The sequence below is a fragment of the Medicago sativa genome, chromosome 4 (genome assembly GCF_051527215.1).
Source record: "Medicago sativa cultivar Bolivia chromosome 4, Bolivia_mono, whole genome shotgun sequence".
In the NCBI taxonomy this organism is placed as follows: domain Eukaryota; kingdom Viridiplantae; phylum Streptophyta; class Magnoliopsida; order Fabales; family Fabaceae; genus Medicago; species Medicago sativa.
This window is the reverse complement of record NC_140752.1, coordinates 52,309,417-52,331,363: the sequence shown is the minus strand read 5'-3', so window position 1 is coordinate 52,331,363 and position 21,947 is coordinate 52,309,417. Positions and strand designations below refer to the sequence as shown.

General features: G+C 35.9%; 1 protein-coding gene across 1 annotated transcript; it reads left to right on the top strand.

Annotated features, from left to right (window-relative positions):
- The first annotated feature begins 306 nt into the window (after positions 1–306).
- Positions 307–5,416, top strand: LOC146929746 (putative GPI-anchored protein At1g61900). Its single transcript, XM_085701504.1, has 8 exons — positions 307–525; positions 2,178–2,357; positions 3,159–3,758; positions 3,902–4,147; positions 4,282–4,293; positions 4,372–4,515; positions 4,651–4,695; positions 5,055–5,416. Exons 1-8 carry the CDS (start codon positions 459–461, stop codon positions 5,123–5,125), a joined length of 1,365 nt encoding a protein of 454 aa, XP_085557630.1. The 5' UTR covers positions 307–458; the 3' UTR covers positions 5,126–5,416.
- The last annotated feature ends 16,531 nt before the right edge of the window (positions 5,417–21,947 follow it).

Below are 21,947 nucleotides of genomic sequence, written 5' to 3'. Positions count from 1 at the left end.
ATGCCAAATTAAAATTTTGGAAATTCTTCTCACAAATAATACCAAGTAATGATGTCTACAATAAATATTGAACCAATTTCATTTCAATAATGTGTTGTTCTTTATTTTGGTTCCTTAAATCCAACGGTTCCTTGTTCCTCTTCTAACCATCTGACGGGTCAAAAGGGTAAGATGTCAATCCATGTTGGGATAAAGAGGTAACACAAGATCCTACTTGTCAACTTGGCATTTAAATCCATCACGTGTTTTCCACGTGATCATCCCTGATAACATGGCTGTCATTGCTGCCTCTCTCTCTCTCTCTCTCTCTCTCTCTCTCAACTGTGAGAGTTTGAGAAAGTGAAGTGATGAAAAGGGGTTTCTTCAGTTCATTTTTTCACTTTGCTATTAACTTCTTTCTATGTTTCACTCTCTTTCATTTTTGGATTCATTGTGTTGGTTGGTGACAAGCTTCAACTATGAAGGGAGTGTTCTCCACCAGCTGTCTTCTTCAGATTACTATGTTTCTGCTGCATCTTCTTCTATGTATGTTTTGTAGCTTTTATTTTAACTTTATATTGTTTCATTTCTATGGTTTGGTACCTATATTTCTATTAGATATATTTGTGATTTTTCAATGAGTTTTGAAATTGTGCTTGAATTTTTATTAGAATGAATTATGATGTAAGAGATTAATTTCTATGCATTAACCATGTGAAACTTTTTTACAAATGCATCTATTTAAATTACACCATGCCATTTTGTTATTTAGTTCCTTAATTATTTCTAGAAAAATCTACAAGTGAAATGTGATTGAATGCATATGTAAAGATTTTACACAAACACCACATACAAATTAAATGTAGGGGTAAAGTAATAGTCATTTTAGTCCTTGAATGTTTAAGTAGTAGTCACAATAGTTCTTTAATGTAACAAAATTCTAAAATAGTCTCGGATTGTATACTTCGTTAGTCAAAATAGTATCTACGTTAAAATAGTTCTTCAATGCTGATATTAACTCTTTTCATATAGGGACTAATATGACAGTAAATAAGCACTTGTAGGGACTGATATGAGTAAATAAGTACTTATAAGGATTGATATGACAAGAAATAAATATATTGAGGGACTGATATGACAATATTAACAATATTGAGGGACATTTCGATGTATCGAGGGACTATTGTGATTACTAGTTACACATTCGGGGACCAAAATGACAATTACCCCTTAAATGTATAATGTAGGGAGAACGAGAGTTCAATTTCTGGGTGGAATAATATTTGGTCAAACTATATTTACTTCACAGTTGAACTTCAGATTAATAGACCCCCTTTCCCTAGGAACTGGAGGGTTAAGACAAAGAAAATGTATAATGTAATTGCGGTGTTGAATGTAATAAAAAAGTAAAAATTCATTTTAGTGCCTCACAATTTTCTCGCCATCCAATTCAGTTCTCGACAAAAAATATTAACCAACTAGTCTTTGATATTTTTATACCAGAGACAAATTAGTCACTTTGTTATAACGAGTTAGGGACTAATTTGTCCCAAGTATGAAAATGTCATGGACTATTTGGAGTATTATTTTTTGTCCGGGACTAAATTGGATCGCGAGAAAATTGTAAGGGACCGAATTGGGTCTTCACTCTAATAAAAATGACAGTTTTTATTTTTTTTTTTTTTTTTGTTTTTTTTGTTTTTTGAAGTTGACTTATTTACTAGAAAACTGAACATGCCATTCAAGTTGACATGATGCATTTTTTCTCCAAAGTGGTTGAAATTTTTACAATATATAAGATATATTTTTTGGTACAACATTTGAATGAGGTTAGAACATATGTCACTCCTAATAAGCAATATACAAACATGTTCCCTGTTCAATTCTAAATATCTTAGTACTGTATGATACCCGAATCATGGTTTTGAATTACGGTTGCAGTTGCGGTTATACAACAAATCTTTATATTGCAGAAACATACAGCCGATCTGGTCAAAAATTGCAGTTGCAATGCTGTTGTGGAGACCTCAAAACCCTTATATTGCGACCACAAACGCAGTTGCGGACTACAATTTAAACCTTGATCTGAATGCTGAATACGAGTCAATTTATTTTAGGTCTATATGCAATGTAGATGCATTATTTCATTTCCTTATGGAAATTTTAACTCGAGCTAAACATTACCTCTATATATGCAGTTATGAACAAGTCTCAGGGCTCTCCAATCAGTGGATCAAAATATTCCTTTTCAATTACAACCAAAGTTGATGTGTTTCCTTCTGATATCTCCCCAAGTACACAGCCACAACCCTTTATTCCTCTTTTAGCTCCTTCTCCATTGATACCTTTCACAAATAATTCTGTGCCTAAGTTATCAGGTATTGTGTTACTTTTTCCTTTAAGTTTTCCTGTGTGAGACCATGCAATATTTTTGTTTTCTAATTTCTTGTTTTTTCCAAAAGTACTGCATACCCTTTGACACATTGTAGTTCTTAGAGAATAGACGAGAGCAGGGGCGAAACCTGGATTTAAGTCCTGGGGAGGCTTAGGCCCAAAACCTATGATATGAAGCACAGACACCCAATTATAGCCACATGCCGGACACCGAACACGCCTTCAATTTGAAGTGTCAATATTACATAGTAGAAAGCACTCCCTTCAAAACTATTGTTTACAAGTTATACTATATGTTTAATAGTAGAGTACAATTTGAACATTACAGTACCTAAGTTTTGTCCTAAATGTTTTCAAATATGAAGTAAAGGGAAATCTAATCTAATTATTATACAATATAGACATGAAAGATGAGGAACGGTGAAGGGTTCAATGTGAAACTAGAGTGAAGTGGAAATAGTGAAAGTGTCGTGGTTGGGTTGAGGTGCATAAACACTAGGGCTGTATTTTTGTTATGGGTGAAAGTTCAAGTTCATGTGTGTTGAGTATGACTCATACTCAACGATGCTTGAGCATAGCGTAGCAGAGTGAGTGGACCTGAAAGTGCAACAAACGTAATCGAAACCGTAGTATGTTGACACAACTTGTATTCATTAACAATATAGCCTTAAGCATTGCATCATAAAAAGACTAAAGCTACCGTTCTGCCGTTGTCGACAGAAAAATGAAAAATAATCCACTTTAAGCATTTATTGAGATAACCTAAATTTCATATTTACATGCAGGCCTATGTTCATTGAATTTCTCAGCTGCTCAACATATAATGACCCAAACTGCAACGGATTGCTGGACTTCCTTTGCCCCCTATTTGGCAAATGTTGTATGTTGTCCCCAATTTGATGCCATGTTGGTAACCCTAATAGGTCAGTCAAGTAAATACTCTGGAGTGTTAGCTTTGAACACAACTCATGCTAAGCACTGCCTCTCTGATGTTCACAAGGTTCTTGTTAGTCAAGGAGCAACTGAAGAACTAAAAAATATATGTTCAATCCATCCATCAAATCTTACTGAAGGCTCGTGTCCTGTTGCGTTTGCTGACGAATTTGAGAGCATTGTAGACACTTCTAGACTTCTAACGGCTTGTAGAAAAATTGATCCTGTAAATGAATGTTGTGATCAAGTTTGCCAAAATGCTATAAATTATGCTGCCAGAAAAATTTCCTTGAATGACATGTCTAATTCAAATGGAAACCATAGCTTGCCTCGAAAGACGGCTAGGGTTAATGACTGTAAGAACATAGTCCAACGTTGGCTGGCCGGAAAACTCAACTCATCAGCAGCAAATAGTGTTTTTAGAGGACTTTCAAATTGCAACCTAAACAAAGGTGAGCAAGGAGAAAAAAATACAATATCAATATCATACATCATGTTTGATTATTGAACTTTTGGCTAATTTATTGAAATATGAATCATAGTAGCATACATCTGACATGTTTATGTTCAATGTTATTATAATAAATTTACTCAGTCTGCCCGTTGGTTTTTCCGAATATCTCAAGAATTGCAAAAGAATGTGGAAATCAGATAAGAAATCAAACATCTTGCTGCAAAGCAACCAAAAATTATGTCTCCTATTTGCAAGGACAAAGCTTTGTGACCAATCTGCAAGCCTTGAAATGTGCTGTAATACTTGGGGAGAAGTTGCAGAAAGCAAATGTCACCAAGAATATCTATGATCTTTGTCATATAAGCTTGAAGGATTTTTCTCTTCAAGGTTGGTATTGCCATGTTCCCCTCGATTTCTCATGAAACTACTATTTTATCATTTCCATTAGTATTGATGCTTATGCTTGTCCTTTTTTGTGTATTAATGTTCATCGCCATTGGATTTTTGCATCGATAACTCAGTTGGATCACAAGGTACCATTTATAGCATTAACTTCTTCCATTAGTGTTATAGTATGCGAACTTACTATTAATCTTTTCATTTTGATCTAGAATCTGGCTGCCTTTTGCCGAGTTTGCCTTCGGATGCAGCATTCGATAGAACTTCAGGAATTGGATTCATTTGCGACCTCAATGACAACGTTGTTGCTCCATGGACTTCGACATCTTACGCGCTACAATCTTCATGCAATAGAAGTATGTCTAGCTTTCCATATATTGCTTGTTTTTTCTTTCTACCACATTTGACTGTCTTTTTCTTACATTTTTATGGTGCCCTAGCTCTCTTTGCTATCATTGATGCATTTTTTCCTTGAATTCATGGCATTGCAGCTACAAAACTTCCATCTCTTCCCACGTCGACATCGTCTCAAAATGGTAAGCATTATCATCCACACTGCTGTATTAATAGGGACATGTTTTTCAACTCCAATTTTATTTCACTTTCAAACCTGATATTTGTAAGATATAAAAAGTGTCTTCTTTCATCTATACATAGAACAAACCTTACGTGCATTTCCTTATGTACTTTTCATCTTGTTCTTCACTGAAAATACACTTTGTGGTTATAACAAACTTCGAGAACATTATAGATTTGAGTAATTCATGTTAGTTATGAATATTTGAAGTGAAGAATAGCACTAAAAGTACTTAAGAAAATGCACATAAGTTTTGTCTCTATAAGTATGCATTTACATTGACGACAAGTGTCTAATTCAAATTTCAATTTGTTGCAGGTCTTTTCATTAATATCTTAGTTTTGCCTCCCCTCTTCACCTCAATATTACTTCTCACACGGCTTCTTTAACCTTGAAGTTCTCTACATTTTACGTTTTTTGGCCATAATGTTTTGTAGGAAAAGTTGGCAATCCTTTATGGTCTTAGTGAAGAAATAAAGGTCATTATTCATATCAAATCTTCCCACATGTTTTTCAATGAGCAATGAGTAAAAAATTCTACTCTATAGCCTTTTTGTTAGATTATTGATTGTAATTGTAATTTATTACCATATCTTTTTCAATATTCTTTGAAATTGTAAACAAGTTATGTTTCCTTATAGAGAAATCATGCAAATATAGAAGATAGATAGTTGCCTTAAGCTCTATGTATTGATCAGTTTCATTTCATGTTTAATATATCCTTTATTATTGGATAGTGATGATATTACATTCCTTCATGTGAGATTCTCACAGATTGTAGTTTGAGGAGTATTAGGACACTAATGAGTTAGTTAGTGTTTGTTATTTCAGAAGTCAGTCAGTTATGAATACGAAAAATGCTCTTCTTCCATCATGTTTTGCTCACTCCCAACTGCACTTCCGAAAATGCCCTCAATGTGAGTTAAAATATGATAAATTAATCCCTTATACGATGACAAATTAGTCTCCAACTCATTATAACATAGTGACTAGTTTTTCCTTAATTTGAAGATGTCATGAGTTAGTAAATTTGAAACTTAGAGATTAAATTGAAAGTAAGTTGGTAAAATATGATAACTCAATTGAAAGTAAGTGGTAAAATATAAGGAATAATTTAAGAGTTTAATAGAATTAGAAATCTTTTTCCTTTAAAAAAAAAAAAGAATTAGAGATCTTTTTGAAATATTAATAAACCTAGATACCTATTTGAAAGTGCTCTATAAAGTTGAAGATTAATTTGATGGTTTTCTCGATAAAAAAAATCCACAAATTTTACTTCAACCAACAAAAATACTTACTAAACTGGAAGCCATGACCGAGTTTTCAATCCAACTCATTTATTTGTACATGAGTTTCGAATAATTATTATAATTTCGTCTATCTACATAAAAAAGAAAATTAAAAACAAGTTTTTTTTTGGCACAAATTAATAGCAAGTTTTAAATAATGTTTTTTTTGACATAATTTTAAATTTTCTTTTTGAGTAAAAAAACCAGTTTTAATTTCATGTAAGCATTTTCGAGCAACCAGCACAAACAAAAAATGTGAGCAACTCTACTTGTCAAAATTCAGACTTTGATTCATCAAGTGACAAGATCCTAGAACATTCAACGAGACTCCACTTCATTGTTAATATGATGTTTGTGTGGCATAAAAAAGAAAAATATAAATGATTGTTTCTTTTAGTAGGTTTATCATGGTAGGTAATCATACTTGAATGATGTGAGTTTATTTGCATATTTATCTTTTATCTTTTTAACGATCTTGAATCAATGGCAGAGCCACTCACAACATTCTCGGGGCTCCTGCCTGCACAAATGTTTTTGGAATACAATACTATACTTGACTAGTTGGTTGATGTTTTAGTTGGTTTGTTTAGTAGTAGTGCAGCCCATGAAAAACATATCAACTCTTTAATGATTTCTGCTCTTCTCCCAGCACATCTTGCTCGCGCGCAACTTTAAAGATAATAATGCTCAGGAGCAGGATGATATTGAGCAACCTCAGCATCAGGATGGTGGGGGTCATGCTCAGGGGGTGCCGAGGGTGGAGTATGTTGGGTATTAGTATTGACTGCATTGTTGCTAAAACAAATATCCTTGTTTGTGTTGTTGGAACCAATGTCCCCACCATGAGTTTAGGCATCCCTGTAAGATGTTGGATATGATGTTCCAACATCCTGGCACGATTCAGTGTGCCTGGGTTCATGCCTATTTGTACGCGCAATCTTTATTGTTTAAGGAAACAATATTTCCTTTTCTTATTGACCAAACAACGCACATATCTTTACAGAATCAGTTGTGGAATATTTCTAAAGTAGTGTTTATATTTTTGGAAATATTTGTTATTGTTTTGGACGATCCTAAAGATGTTCCGACATTTTAGGACTTTCCATATTTGTTTCTGAATTCTGTTTTGCAGATTAGCTGAACCGATCTGCTTTGTGCTGAAGCCCAACAAGAATATTTAGTCGAAGCTGCTTCAGTATATAAGGGAGACTTCAAGACCTAATTGATCGTTCAAACCGTCATACTAAAAAGTTTAGATTTTTGGGGTTTTGAGTCTACATGTGCTCTGCTCTTGTATCATGTTGATGCAAGTTTGGAACCTTTATTGTGAGCCTTTCTTGTATCGTTTGTGATACTTGTTTAGGACTGTGTGTTGAGTTTGATACTCTTGTGCACTACACCGAAGTTGTGAAACAAAGGGTTAGTTGTTGTGTTTGAAGGTAACTTCATCTTTGAGTTTGTGTTTAGGTCTGATAGGTCACAGGGGCTGTGACTGACCATAGGATAGTGAGATGGGATCTCAGATCTAGGAGTTCCTAGGTTGAAGTCTATACGGGTAGGTCCTAGGTCTTTAGTGTAAACAAGGAGTTTGCTGAGAGCTATAGAATAAGGACTACATTAGTGGATTTCCTTCCTGGCTTGGTAGCCCCTAGAGTAGGTGTGTCTGTCACCGAACTGGGTCAACAAACTCACTGTGTTCTTTACCTTCTTGTCGTTTATTTTCTTGTTTTTATTTCTGTTTATATCGTGATGTTGGAACATTGAATGGAACATTACATATGTTGAAACATCTTACAGAACATATTAAAACAAGTGCGTTAGAATTTTAATTGGCATCAAAGCAGGCACCGTGCCTGTTTTAGGGTGAGCTCCAGGGAAATTTCATTATAGCATTATGGACAAGGAAGGTGGATTTGTAAATAGACCTCCTCTGTTGGATGGCTCAAACTATGATTACTGGAAATCACGCATGAGTGCTTTTCTCAAATTCATTGACAGCAAAACCTAGAAGGAAGTTCTGAAAGGTTGGGAACATCCTGTGACACTTGATGCGGATGGTAACAGGATAGATGTCTTGAAACCAGAAGAAGAATGGACTGCTGCTAAAGATGAACTGACTATTGGAAATTCAAAAGCATTGAATGCCTTATTCAATGGGGTGGACAAGAATATGTTCAGATTGATCAAGCAATGCACCGTGGCTAAGGATGCTTGGGAGATTCTCAAAACAACACATGAAGGCACAACTAAGGTAAAAACTGCAAAACTTCAACTTCTTACCACCAAATTTGAGAATGCTGGAGGATGAAAGTATACAAGACTATTACCTGAATATTCTTGACATTGCCAATGCATTTGACTCACTTGGAGAGAAAATCTCTGATGAAAAACTTGTGAGAAAAATCCTTAGATCTCTACCTTAGAGGTTTCACATAAAAGTTACTGCTATTGAGGAGGCTCAGGATATCTCAAGTGTGAAGGTTAATGAAATGATAGGGGATTTGCAAAATTTTGAAATCATTGTCAACAGCAAGACCGATGAGAAGGGTAAGGGGATTGCTTTTACTTCGAGTGTCACCTCTGATGATACACAAGGAAATCATGAAGATGATGAAGACATGTCAGAGTCTCTAGCACTTCTTCGGAGACAGTTCAAGAAGATCTTCAAACAGTTTGACAGAAGGCCTAAGACAAATGGTTAGAACATCAGATCCAACATCGACAATCAACCAAGTAAAGAGAAGATGGCAAGGTCTGATGAAAAGAATCCTCAATACAAAGGTGTTCGATGTCATGAATGTGAAGGATATGGTCATATCAGAACAGAATGTGCTACCTTTCTTAAGAAACACAAGAAAAGCCCGACTGCTTCCTGGTCTGATGATGATGACTCTGAAGGAGATGGAGAAAGAGAATATGCTAAATTCGCTGCATTATCCAGTAGAATTTTTTCTGATACTGAGTCATGTGAAGAAGAATTGGCTTATGATGATTTAGCTGTGTTTCACAAAATACTGAGTGACATAAACACCGACACATGGAAACAACTCGAGGAGCAGAAAAATATCACCAATAAATTGGAGAATGATAGGATCGGTCATCAAGAAAAATTCTCTGAATTGGGTAATAAGGTAACTTTGCTGAACTCTCAATTTAGTCATGCTATGAAGCAAGTGAAAATGATGTCCATTACAACAAATCCAACCTTATGTAAACGTATGTTGCCTTATCCTAAGAAAGGAGTTTCTCTAATGAGGGGAGTTAACACCAAGGAAAATTACTACTTATGGGCACCACAAAGAAAAGGTCAGACTTGTAATCTAACTGGAATGTTGAGTATAATGTTGGAACATCAAGTAACTCTCAAAGAACTTAATATTCCAAATCTTGATAGTATGAATAATGAGAAAAGTAATCAAGTCTCCTATTTTCATAAGAAACAATTAAGTAGTATTGTAGACAGAATCTTAAAAACCAAGCAACTTGATGAACTAAGTGATAAATTTGATATTTGCCCACATGAGAAGTTGAAGGAGTTAAACAGCTCAGTGCACGTGGTTGCACACTCATTATTGCACACTAATCCAGGTTTTCTGTCCCAAACCCACCTGAAATCGACACCAACACGCAATAACTCCTTCCCTATCACTACTTTCTTTTTCGCTGCTCCCGAGTTCAAAAACTTACACCTTTTTGCTTCTCACTCATTTCAAACGGCTCATTCCTTCATCTTCATCAATCACCACCAGCGACACCAGACCATCAATTCCAACAAAATCTCCTTTCCCACTCTTAGACATACCATGGACTCTGAACTTCAAGAAACCATCACTTCAGTACCTAAGATGATCGAACCAATCTCTACAGTTCTTCCCATCAAATCTAAAGGAAAAACTCCCACCAAGTATAACTTAAAGAAGAAGAAGCCTGCTAAATCAAAAAGGAGTACAACTAAAACTACCTTGAGTATGACTGACCTGTACGAAAAGGAAAACCCCTTCATGTCTACTGTCGTCAAGCCTGATGGTGGGACTTCTGAGAAGGATCTCAAGACTACTGATGCTGAAGCGATCACCAAAGTTACTGCTGATGTTGCCTCCTCTGAGGTTGAAAAAGGTAATACTGATGTAACCCTAAAATCTATTGTTTTTGAATCTAAACTAGGGTTAGAGGACCTAAATGCTGCTATAGATAGTCCTAAACACATGAATGTGAATGATCCTAAACCGGATGATGAAAATATGGAGGATGACTCTATTCAACTTTCTCCTGAGAAGAATGATGAACAAAAGGATGTTGAACCGAATGTTGAAACATCCCTGGGTCAACAAAACCAACAGGGAAGCACTACTGAGAAATCTTCTCCTGAGAAAGAGGAACAAACTGAAGTTGAGTCTGATTCAGAGAAAGATGTGTCTGATAAGAATGACGAAAACATGGTAAATGTTGATGATGTTCTCTCAGATGACATTTCACCAATTGATAGAGATGTTGAGAGTGTAGCCAAAAGGCTAAGAAGTAACAAAGGAAAGGCAGTCTTTACTGAGGTGGAAAGCCCCAAAACTAAGAAAAAGACTGTTGGTGTAGGTCCTAAGAAAGGTTGGAGTAAGGTGAAAGTGAAATCTACTGCTGGGAGGACAAGGAAGAGGAAGGTTGTTTCATCTGATGAATCAGATTATGGTGTTGAGGAGGATGCTTCAAACATCATCCTTTCTACCTCAAAGAAGTCCACTGGGAAAAAGATTGTGCAGACAGTGGCAAGTGTACCTATTGACAAGGTGTCTTTTCATCTTCCTGAGAATGCACAAAGGTGGAGATTTATCTATCATAGGATACTGGCACTGGAAATAGAGCTAGGTAAGGAGGCTCTAGAAATTGAGGCTGTAATGTAACTCATTAAAGAAGCAGGCCTCATGAAGACAGTGTGCAATCTTGGTGATTGCAATGAGAAGTTGGTAAAGGAGTTTCTGGTAAACATCTCTGATGATTGTGACAATTCCCTTAGCAGAGAATATCATAGAGTGTTTGTAAGAGGAGAATGTGTCAACTTCTCTCTCAACGTTATCAACAAATTTCTTGGTGTTGAAGAGATCAACTTTCCCAAGCTGGATATAACTGAAAATCAAGTGTGCAAAGAGATCACGGCAAATCAGATGAAGGTATGGCCCAAAAGGAAGAAGATTTCGTTTGGAAAACTGTCTGTGAAATATGCTACTTTAAATAGGATTGCTGCTGTGAACTGGGTACCTACTACACACTCCTCTGATGTTGCTACTGGATTGGTTAAGTTTATATATGTTGTAGGATCTAAGTCTAAGATGGATTTTGGTACCTACATTTTTACATAAACTATGAAGCATGCCAAAACTGAAGCTATTAGATTTCCTATTGCTTTTCCAACTCTGATATGTGGTATTATTCTGGATCAACATCCTAACATTAAAACTGCAAGTGATGTCCCAAAAATGAGAGAACCCTCTCTTACTTTGCACTACAAATTGTTTAATGCTAATCATGTTCTAGGCATTGTTGGAACATCTGGAGCTGTACCTGCTGCAGTAAGAATGATAAAACAGGATATTGTGACTGCACTCAAAGACACTTGTGTTATTCTTGATGAGAGGAAAGCTCAGTTTGAGCTAATGATTCATTCTTTGGAAAATGAAAATGCGGTTGCAGCTGAGAATGAATTGGAAGAAAGTGAGGAAGAAGAAATTAATGATGTTGAGGATGACAATGCAGATGAAGCAGACAATGGTAATGAAGGTAGCAAGGAAGATTCTGATAGCAGTTCTGAGGCTGCTGAATGATTTTTGTAATTTCAGAATTTAATTTGTGTGGGCTATACCCTGAATATTTTGTGCACCTAGAGTGCCTATTTTGGTCTGTAATCCTTAAATATTCTGCACTTTATGTTCCTTGGCACTCTTGTTTTATGCATGAAGACTTATGGTATTTTCTGGTATCTTTTGTCTCTGTGCATGAAGTTTTTCTATGTTGGCATATTTTGTGGCTAAAAAGGGGGAGAAAAATGGTATCATCATCTCTCTATTTGTCTGCATCTATTTTGCAACTTTATGTATAATATGCCTGTTATGCCTGTATTTTCTGTTGTTGCATTTATTTTGCAACTATTTCAGGTGTGTGTAGATGTTGTCACGGATGTTACAACATCTTGATGTTCTGAATGATGATTTGAGAATCTGTTCTCAGTATTTTTTTTAATATGTACATGTTCCTTGCTTATGCTCATTAGGATGTTGGAACATGTCTGTGAAGACTTGTGTAGATGTTAGCACTGAAGCTGTAACATCTTGATGTTGTTCTGGGAATTTTTTTCTCAGTATTTTTTTGTGATGTACATGTTCTCTGCTGCTATTATAAGGAAATGGAACATGTCTGTGCGACCTTGATAGGTCTGCTAGCTTAGGTCTGCTAGTTGGTGAATATTCCCCGAAAGATCTTATGCCCTGAACTTGAAGTATTCATTTATCTATGCATTAGAAATGTATCTTTCATATGCATGTAGTCAGGGGGAGTAATGGAATATTCCTGTAAGTAGTCACTCATTGGTTCATATATTCAAGGGTAGTGATACTTCTATGTGTGCTTGCGCTAGTTCAAGCTGTTTGACAGGATGTTGAGTCAGATGTATAAACATCCATGTCTGTCACTTGTAAGTATGGGAATTTATTTTTCCCTTGCTTCTATATGTGGTTGGTGACAGTACTCTGCAGACATCCATGTCTGTCACCTGTAAGTATGAGAATTTATTTTTCCCTTGCTTCTATGGTTGGTTGATGACAGTACTCTGTAGGTATGAGAAATCTATTTTTCCTTGCCTCTATGTGTGGCAGGTACTCATGTCTGATGTTATGAAGGATGTTGAAACATCCTATCTTGTGTGGGAATTTATTTTCCCTGAGTGTAGCATATGAATTTATTTTTCCTCTGCTCTATGTGGTGAAGGATGTTGGAACATCCAATGTGCATGGGAACTTATGTTTCCTAGTTGTAGCATAGGAATTTATTTTTCCTCTGCTCTTGTGAGACTATGCCTTTTATCTGTCTGATGTTATGAAGGATGTTGAAACATCCTATCTTTTGTGGGAATTTATTTTCCCTGAGTGTAGCATATGAATTTATTTTTCCTCTGCTCTATGTGGTGAAGGATGTTGGAACATCCAATGTGCATGGGAACTTATGTTTCCTAGTTGTAGCATATGAATTTATTTTTCCTCTGCTCTTGTGAGACTATGCCTTTTATCTGATCCGCTGCTGCATGTCTCTGATGAAGTGTAATACCTCTACAGCTGAAGCTATGATTGAAGATTATGTGAGGTATTCTTGTATGCACACTTCTGCTATGTCTTTAGTGATACTGCCTGCTACTTCTTCTTGAATATGTGTTCGTGATGACTTGGGGAAGAGTATCTAAGGTATCCCTTTAGATTATGTGTGCCAGCTGTTTCTTCATAGGCTTGTGTACATACTACTTGGAGATATGGTATTATGTATCCCTCTATTCTTTTGTATTTGGCCTTAATTTGTTTTAGCCAAAAATTTGCCAAAGGGGGAGATTGTTGGGTATTTGTATTGGCTGCATTGTTGCTAAAACAAATATCCTTGTTTATGTTGTTGGAACCAAAGTTCCAACATGAGTTTAGGTATCTCTGTAAGACCTATTAACCCTTTATTTAACGGTGTTGTTTGTTGTTTTTTGTTTTTGTATTTCAGTTTCGAAAAAAACATAGGGTGAAAGGTATATCGCATGGGAAGAAGCTTAACCTTTCAAACTTAATATTGCCTACACCGGGATGACAAAATGATTGGTTTTGGGAAGAAGTGAATATGTCCGGTCTTACTCCCCTCATGAATAGTGGGCACGAGAACATCTCTCTCGGGTTCGTTTGTGCGATGTCAGAGAGATGGCATGAGGAGGCCAACAACTTCCATCTACTTGTTGGGGAGATGACCATCACACTAGATGATGTGGCGTGTCTTCTAGGCATCCTCATCACTGGGAGGCTCCTTCCTGATAGAGAGTTAACTCGTGAGGAGGGGATATAGATGATGCAGGTGGACCTACTTTTTACAGCGGAGGCTGCCGCTAAGGAGGTGGGAAGACAGGGTGCTGCTCATACCAGTTTTGGTAAACTGAAGAGGCGTTACGAGGAGCTCTTGAATAGGTGTAATCAGCTTCTTGAGCCTGACACACATGAGGAGCAAGATGAGCAAGCTCAAGTTAGGCTGACCGGCATTAAGGCGTTTTTGTTGCTCTTGCTTGGATGGACCATTTTTGCCGGCAAGAATAGCAAAAGCATTAATCTGTTGTGGCTGCTTGCGCTGCAAGATATGGACGTGTTGGACAGCTGGTCATGGGATAGGATGAGACTTGCTTTCCTATATGAGCAGCTATCTCTTACCCCCGACTCATCTGTGGGCTCCTGTGGTGGTTACATGACCTTGCTTGTGGTAATATTTGTTTTTCTTCTTTTTTACTTATTTTGGATCGTAAATGTATATTTGTTTGTATAATACTTGTGCTGATATAAATTTGTTTCTATGTGTTTGTAGGGATGAACTTTGGCGCACTTCACGAACCTCATTCCGAGGATTGATAATGATGAGTACGACCCTATTATAGCCCCGCTTGTGAGTCAATGGAAACCTCCCAGGGGCTTTTCTGATCCTGGACACTACAGAGATGCCATTGATTCGTTGGACCATTCTCATGTCATCTGGAGGCCGTACGAGAGACGACGACAAATTACGCCCTTTCAGGACATATGCTGGCACTCCGAATGGATCATGGCCGACAAAGACAGGAGGGTCCGTCACTTGCCAGTGTAACGCCCTCCTTTTTATTTAATTATTTTAATTAGTTTTAGAATATATTTATATATTTATATGATGTATATGAGGGATATATGATTTGTTGAGATTAGATGTCTTTTTATAATTTAGTTAATATATTTTGTTGAGTGATATTTTGTTATGTTATATGTTGGTATTTACTAACATAATATATTTGTTAATTGTTATAGATATATATTTGTTATTTGGTGTATTATTATTTATTTAGTAGAGAAATATTATTTATTAGAATATGAGGATTATTAGTGTGAGTAAAATTGGAGGTTAGAATAGAAAGAAGAATAAGTAGTTGGACCTAAATAGATTTGGGAAGAATATTTTAGTATTATAAATAGAGAAGCTTAGGTTAGAAAGACTTTACCAAAAACCGCTTTTTGGAAAAGAGGAGAACAAGAAAGAAGAGAAGAGAAGAGAAAAGTCAAGAGAAGAGGAGAAGACCTTAGGAAAGAAGAATGCTGCTGCTGATTCAGGAATTAATCTAAGGTGAGGGTGAGACTATCTTGCATTAATATTAAGTTGTTAAATCATTAGATTACATCTAACAAGTTGGGGAGGGTTTGTGAGAATTTGAGAATTAGGGTTTTGAGAGAGATTTGATGATTAGATGATGAAAACTTGTTGAATTGATGTAGAAATTGTGTACAAACCTTAGATAATCATTAGGATGATAATTAGAATCAGTTTTGAGGTTAGCACCATGAGATTAGGTGAAAATTGAAGAAAATCTGCATTCTGCCCGAATTTTGATATTAAAACTGGTATTGATCGGTGCGGAATTGGTCTTAGGTGTAAACAAGAAAGTTGTAGGTATGGATGTTAGCTTTCTAATGCCGTTGGTCTCACGTCAAAACGATTTATAGAACTTGAGTTATGATCAAATAACTGCACGTAGGTCACAGTGAATTTTTATGGACTTTCAGCACAACTTTTCCGAATTTAAAATGAAAACTGGTATTGATCGGTACAGAATTGGTCTTAGGAGTAAACATGAAAGTTTTAGATAATTTTGTTAGCTTTCTAGTGGCTTTAGTTTGACGTGAAAATGATGTTTGGTCTTTGAGTTATGATGAAAATACTACAGGGAGGTCTTAGCAAAATTGTACGGTGACAACATTCTCTGTTTCATGTTTTTGCGTTTTGTTCATATGTTTCTATTTTGAATTGATCTTTGTTGTAAACATGAAAGTTGTTGATATTTGTGATATCTTTCCAGTAGCTTTGGTTTGACATGAAAATATGTTGTGGATAATTTATTATGTTTTTACAATGATACATAGTGAATTATTGTTGATGTTTAAATACGATGTTATATGAAGTTGTTTATGATTGATGAATATGATGTTTTAAGATGTTGTTTATTATCATTTGATATTGTTATATTATGATATGGCATGAATTATTTATGTGATCCATATGTTGTCAAGATGCTAAGATGTTAAGATGTTAAGACGTTAAGATGATAAGAGTTGTTAAGTCGTCGAGTCGTTATGAAGTCATCAAGTTGTTAAGATGTTATGTTGTCAAGATGTTAGGATGTCATAGATGTTCATGAAGTTGTCTAAGTTGTACGAAAGTATGTCGTTGCATTAGAGTTGTGTCGTTGCATAGTCAGAGATGGGGGCTCAATGCCCGACAGGTCCTTTATGACCTTAGAGATGGAGGCTTAATACCCGACAGGTCCTTTATGACCTTAATGCCCTGGTGGTACCACATGCATAATGAAGATGTCTAAGATGATTTAAGATGATTTGAGAAGTAGAAGTTGCATAGTCGAGTCGAAGTTGTTAAGATGTTGAGATGTCAAGTTGTCAAGTTGTTAAGATGTCAAGTTGATAAGTTATTAATGAAGTGCTATGATGAATGAAGACGAATGATTTATGATAAGATGTTACGTGAGTTATAATTATGTTGATATATGAAGTTGATTACGAATTTGATTATGAAGTTGTTTTCGGTAATGCTATGTTTTGATAATAATACTTATGTGAAATTACATGATGATGCTTATGATTATATTTGATATTAGGTGTTGATGCTTATAAATAATGTTTGATGAAATGTGGTGACGTTTGTGATTAATATTGATGTTATGTGATGATTGTTGGAGACTAATATTTAATGTTATATGATGATGTTAAGATTAGTAATTGATAATATATGAAGATGTTTATGATTAATATTAAGATAGTTTTACGACCAATATAAGAAGATTAATGACACTAGTTAAGGAAGTTTAAGTTGTTAGATATGATTAATGAATTATAAGATGTTTAAGTTGTTGAATGTACTTTATATGATTTATATGCTTAATATTATTGTTTGAGAAATCTCACCCCTCTGCTTGGAAATGTTGCTCTTCGTATGGGTAACTTGCAGGTAACCAGGATTAGTTGCGGTCGTGAGTGGACTCCTCACAAGTGTGTCTTAGGTGCTCTGATACGTAACGAGATGGGATTATGTCTTCTATTTCTATTCCTTACGTATTACTTATGGATTTTTATGAATAAATGTTGAACAAGACTTGAGATTTTTATGATGAGGCCTGCGTGCCAAAGACTTTTTATATTGAATGAACTAATTCCGCTGCAAAGTTTTGAATTACTTATGTTAAATGATTTTGAAGAATAAATTGCTATTTATTCAGTTTATGAATTTTTAAGAAGTGTAGCATTCCGTTAAAGTTTAATTACTCTGATTTTTAATTATGAAATTTTTACGTTGGGAAAACGGGGTGTTACATCCAGAGCGGGTTCTTAGGCAGTACGGGTATGTCTAGACACGGCCTAGGCCTCTTGCGGCAGATGACGTGGCTATGGCCTGCACAGAGTTTGCTCTACATGTCCTTAGCCAGCAGGAGAAGGGTCATCCGGTTCCGGATAATGAGCCGCGGGCTCATTCTAGGGGGTACATGAGATGGTTCATTAGAGCATCACATCCTTTGGTGAACCCACCTGCGGCCATTCCTGACTACATAGCTGATGCCCATCCTCGTCCTGTCCCTCCTTACGAGGAGGTTCTTGTTGAGAAGAAGTGGGCCAAACATCCTCCCGACCCATTCCAGATCATCAACAACATCAGAGCCAGAGTGAACGGTGCAATGACGCATCCTGCTGTGTTTCATAATCCAGAGGAGGTTATTCGCTTGATGCAGGGCATACAGTCTGAGTGGAGCATGCTGGAGCAGATGTCGGCTATGTGGAGGAGGAGTAGGAGTCCACGGGATGGAGCATTATGACTTTTGTGTATTTTTTTTTATGACATTTTGTTGGATTTGGTTGTAATCCTTTTACATTTGCACTTTTTGGCGTTTTTATGACATTTTTCGTTATTTTATTCCGTTATTTTTCGTTATTTAATCATGAGTTAATGCTTGATTGAATAAATGCTTGAATGAATGATGAAAAATGTATGCAATTGACTGAATGAATGTATGAATCAATGAAGGAATGAAAAATTTAGAGAAAATAGAGGTTCTGCCAGTTAATGGCTTGCTGCACAAATTGGGCGTGAGTTAACTCACGCATATGTTAATGGCTGCGTGAGTTAACTCACGCAGTGTTTTACACTTGCGTGACTTAAGTCACGCCGCGTTAGTTAACTAACGCAGGGGTATTTTGGTCAGTTTGACTGGGTGGGAGCAAAACTTGCTGGGAGAAGAGCAGAAATCCTCTTTTATTCATGTCTCTCACAATAACTTGATAGGACGTATAATTAATTTAATATTTTATATTTTGGATCATAATATTTTTATATTTGTGAATATATTTTATTTGGGAGATTAGTCACTTTAGTCCCTGAATAGGAAAGGAGTCGTCATTTTAGTCCTTGAATGCAGATAAATTCCAAAATAGTCCCTGAATGTAGACTCCGTTAGTCAATTTAGTCCCTGAATGCAGACTCCGTTAGTCAATTTAGTCCCTGAATGTAGACTCGGTTAGTCACTTTAGTCCCTGAAATTGACCAACAGAGTCTACATTCAGGGACTGTTTTGCAATTTCTCTACATTTAGGGACTAAAGTGACTACTCATTTCCCATTCAGGAACCAAAGTGGCTAATTCCCCTATTTTATTTCAACTATCATTTTAACATTTTTTTAGAGTGTAATCAATATAACATGATAACGTAAGAAATGATTGTTATTCTGCATTTTTTTTCAAAAACATTCATATATTTTCATAATTTAAAATATCGTCGAGAATATTGTGATATATATATATATATAGACACACACACACACACACTCTTATGAAAAAAATTAATATCTTCGATATTATATGTGTCAAAAATTGCCCCCACGACTTAAAATTCCTAGCTCCGCCACGGTCTTGAATAATATACTTTATCAATTTAAACAAATGAACATCAATTTGTTTTTGTCAAAAAAAAGGTAACACTAAAACTTCATATACTTTTAAGTAAAAGAATAGAGATTTAAAAAATTATATTATTTAATTGAATAAAGGTACCATCCCCACGCAACTTGGAAGATTAATCTCCTCAAGTTAACTGATAATCCAACAAATGTTTTAACTTGGAAGATCAGAATTGGATTTGGTAATGTCTATCTTTGGTATGATGCCCTCTATGTTCCTTGAATCCTTATGTTCACAACCTGTGAATCCCAACTCATGCATAAACATCTTTTCCAAAATGGTATTTGGACCTGTAAGCATGTGACAACACAAATTGCAGGATAAATTCAATCCAAAATCAGAAGCCATTATATCATTAACAACACCAATTGGATTCACTTCACTTCAGGTTATTTCTGTGTGCAAATTGCAATCAGCTTCCCAGTGCCTTATCATGTCTACTACACCTCCTGCAGCTCCTGAGTTTAACTGGAACTTACTCCATGGTTTATGCTTTGGCCACTTAAATAGTGTAGGAAAGAATGTCGGCGTTGATATACAGACTAGTGAATTGTTAAACTGAAGTTGTCGTGGCTGGCTAATGCAATTAATGAAAAAGGAGGAAGCGAACAATTGGCCACGACCTCACGGGTAAAAGCAGATGCTGACAGGAAACATAAATGAATAATTCTTACAGTTTAAGATGTTTCATGTGAATGCAGCAGGGTGTGTTCGAAAAACCAAGACAGTAAAACCTTAAAATAGAAGCTTATAATCAATAAGTTGATATCATTGGTCGTTAGATTTATGCACCATATATTAGGCCCTTACGTAATTGACAGGCACACACATGAATAACTTTAGTATTAGAGACTGAGAAAGTAGACTGATATCTATATTTATAAAGTTCCGAAGAAAACAATAATTAGTAATCCTTAAATAATTCCCTAGTGTTAATCCAAATACAGGTTTACCATCAAACTCAGAAACAAGCTAAGGATTAATCATACAACCAACAAGCATCTTCAATCATATAATAATTCTTACAGTTTAAGATGTTTCATGTGAATGCAGCAGGGTGTGTTCGAAAAACCAAGACAGTAAAACCTTAAAATAGAAGCTTATAATCAATAAGTTGATATCATTGGTCGTTAGATTTATGCACCATATATTAGGCCCTTACGTAATTGACAGGCACACACATGAATAACTTTAGTATTAGAGACTGAGAAAGTAGACTGATATCTATATTTATAAAGTTCCGAAGAAAACAATAATTAGTAATCCTTAAATAATTCCCTAGTGTTAATCCAAATACAGGTTTACCATCAAACTCAGAAACAAGCTAAGGATTAATCATACAACCAACAAGCATCTTCAATCATATAATAATTCTTACAGTTTAAGATGTTTCATGTGAATGCAGCAGGGTGTGTTCGAAAAACCAAGACAGTAAAACCTTAAAATAGAAGCTTATAATCAATAAGTTGATATCATTGGTCGTTAGATTTATGCACCATATATTAGGCCCTTACGTAATTGACAGGCACACACATGAATAACTTTAGTATTAGAGACTGAGAAAGTAGACTGATATCTATATTTATAAAGTTCCGAAGAAAACAATAATTAGTAATCCTTAAATAATTCCCTAGTGTTAATCCAAATACAGGTTTACCATCAAACTCAGAAACAAGCTAAGGATTAATCATACAACCAACAAGCATCTTCAATCATATAATAATTCTTACAGTTTAAGATGTTTCATGTGAATGCAGCAGGGTGTGTTCGAAAAACCAAGACAGTAAAACCTTAAAATAGAAGCTTATAATCAATAAGTTGATATCATTGGTCGTTAGATTTATGCACCATATATTAGGCCCTTACGTAATTGACAGGCACACACATGAATAACTTTAGTATTAGAGACTGAGAAAGTAGACTGATATCTATATTTATAAAGTTCCGAAGAAAACAATAATTAGTAATCCTTAAATAATTCCCTAGTGTTAATCCAAATACAGGTTTACCATCAAACTCAGAAACAAGCTAAGGATTAATCATACAACCAACAAGCATCTTCAATCATATTCATGCCATTTCTCCTTGATGATTGTATTAGAAATCATGGTTGGGCCTAACACAACCCCACAAATCCGACTTGTGAGGTGAGGATTGCCCCCACTTATAAACAAATTGTCAGGCCAACTCCTAACCGATGTGGGACACTTAACACACCCCCTCACGCTCAGGATTAGACATCTGAAGCGTGAACATAAATGACGGGTGGCCCGATAACGGAAACCTGATAAAACCGACTTGTGAGGTGAGGATTGCCCTCACTTATAAACAAATTGTCAGGTCAACTCCTAACCGATGTGGGACACTTAACACACCCCCTCACGCTCAGGATTAGACATCTAAAGCGTGAACATAAATGACGGGTGGCCCGATAACGGAAACCTGATAACAGGTGGCCCAAAGAATCGTGGCCCGATAACGGAAACCTGATGGCCCAAAGAATCGTGGCCCGATAACGGAAACCTGATAACAGGTGGCCCAAAGAATCGTGAAGAGGCTCTGATACCATATTAGAAATCATGGTTGGGCCTAACACAACCCCACAAAACCGGCTTGTGAGGTGAGGATTGCCCCCACTTATAAACAAATTGTCAGGCCAACTCCTAACCGA

What these genes read in the sequence shown, in the direction of transcription:
- LOC146929746 (XM_085701504.1), top strand. Translation starts at nt 459, where the DNA reads ATGAAGGGAGTGTTCTCCACCAGCTGTCTTCTTCAGATTACTATGTTT. An exon ending in AAATTGCAACCTAAACAAAG is followed by an intron (nt 3,759 to 3,901) that starts GTGAGCAAGGAG and finishes AAATTTACTCAG; the next exon opens with TCTGCCCGTTGGTTTTTCCG. An exon ending in ACAATCTTCATGCAATAGAA is followed by an intron (nt 4,516 to 4,650) that starts GTATGTCTAGCT and finishes ATGGCATTGCAG; the next exon opens with CTACAAAACTTCCATCTCTT.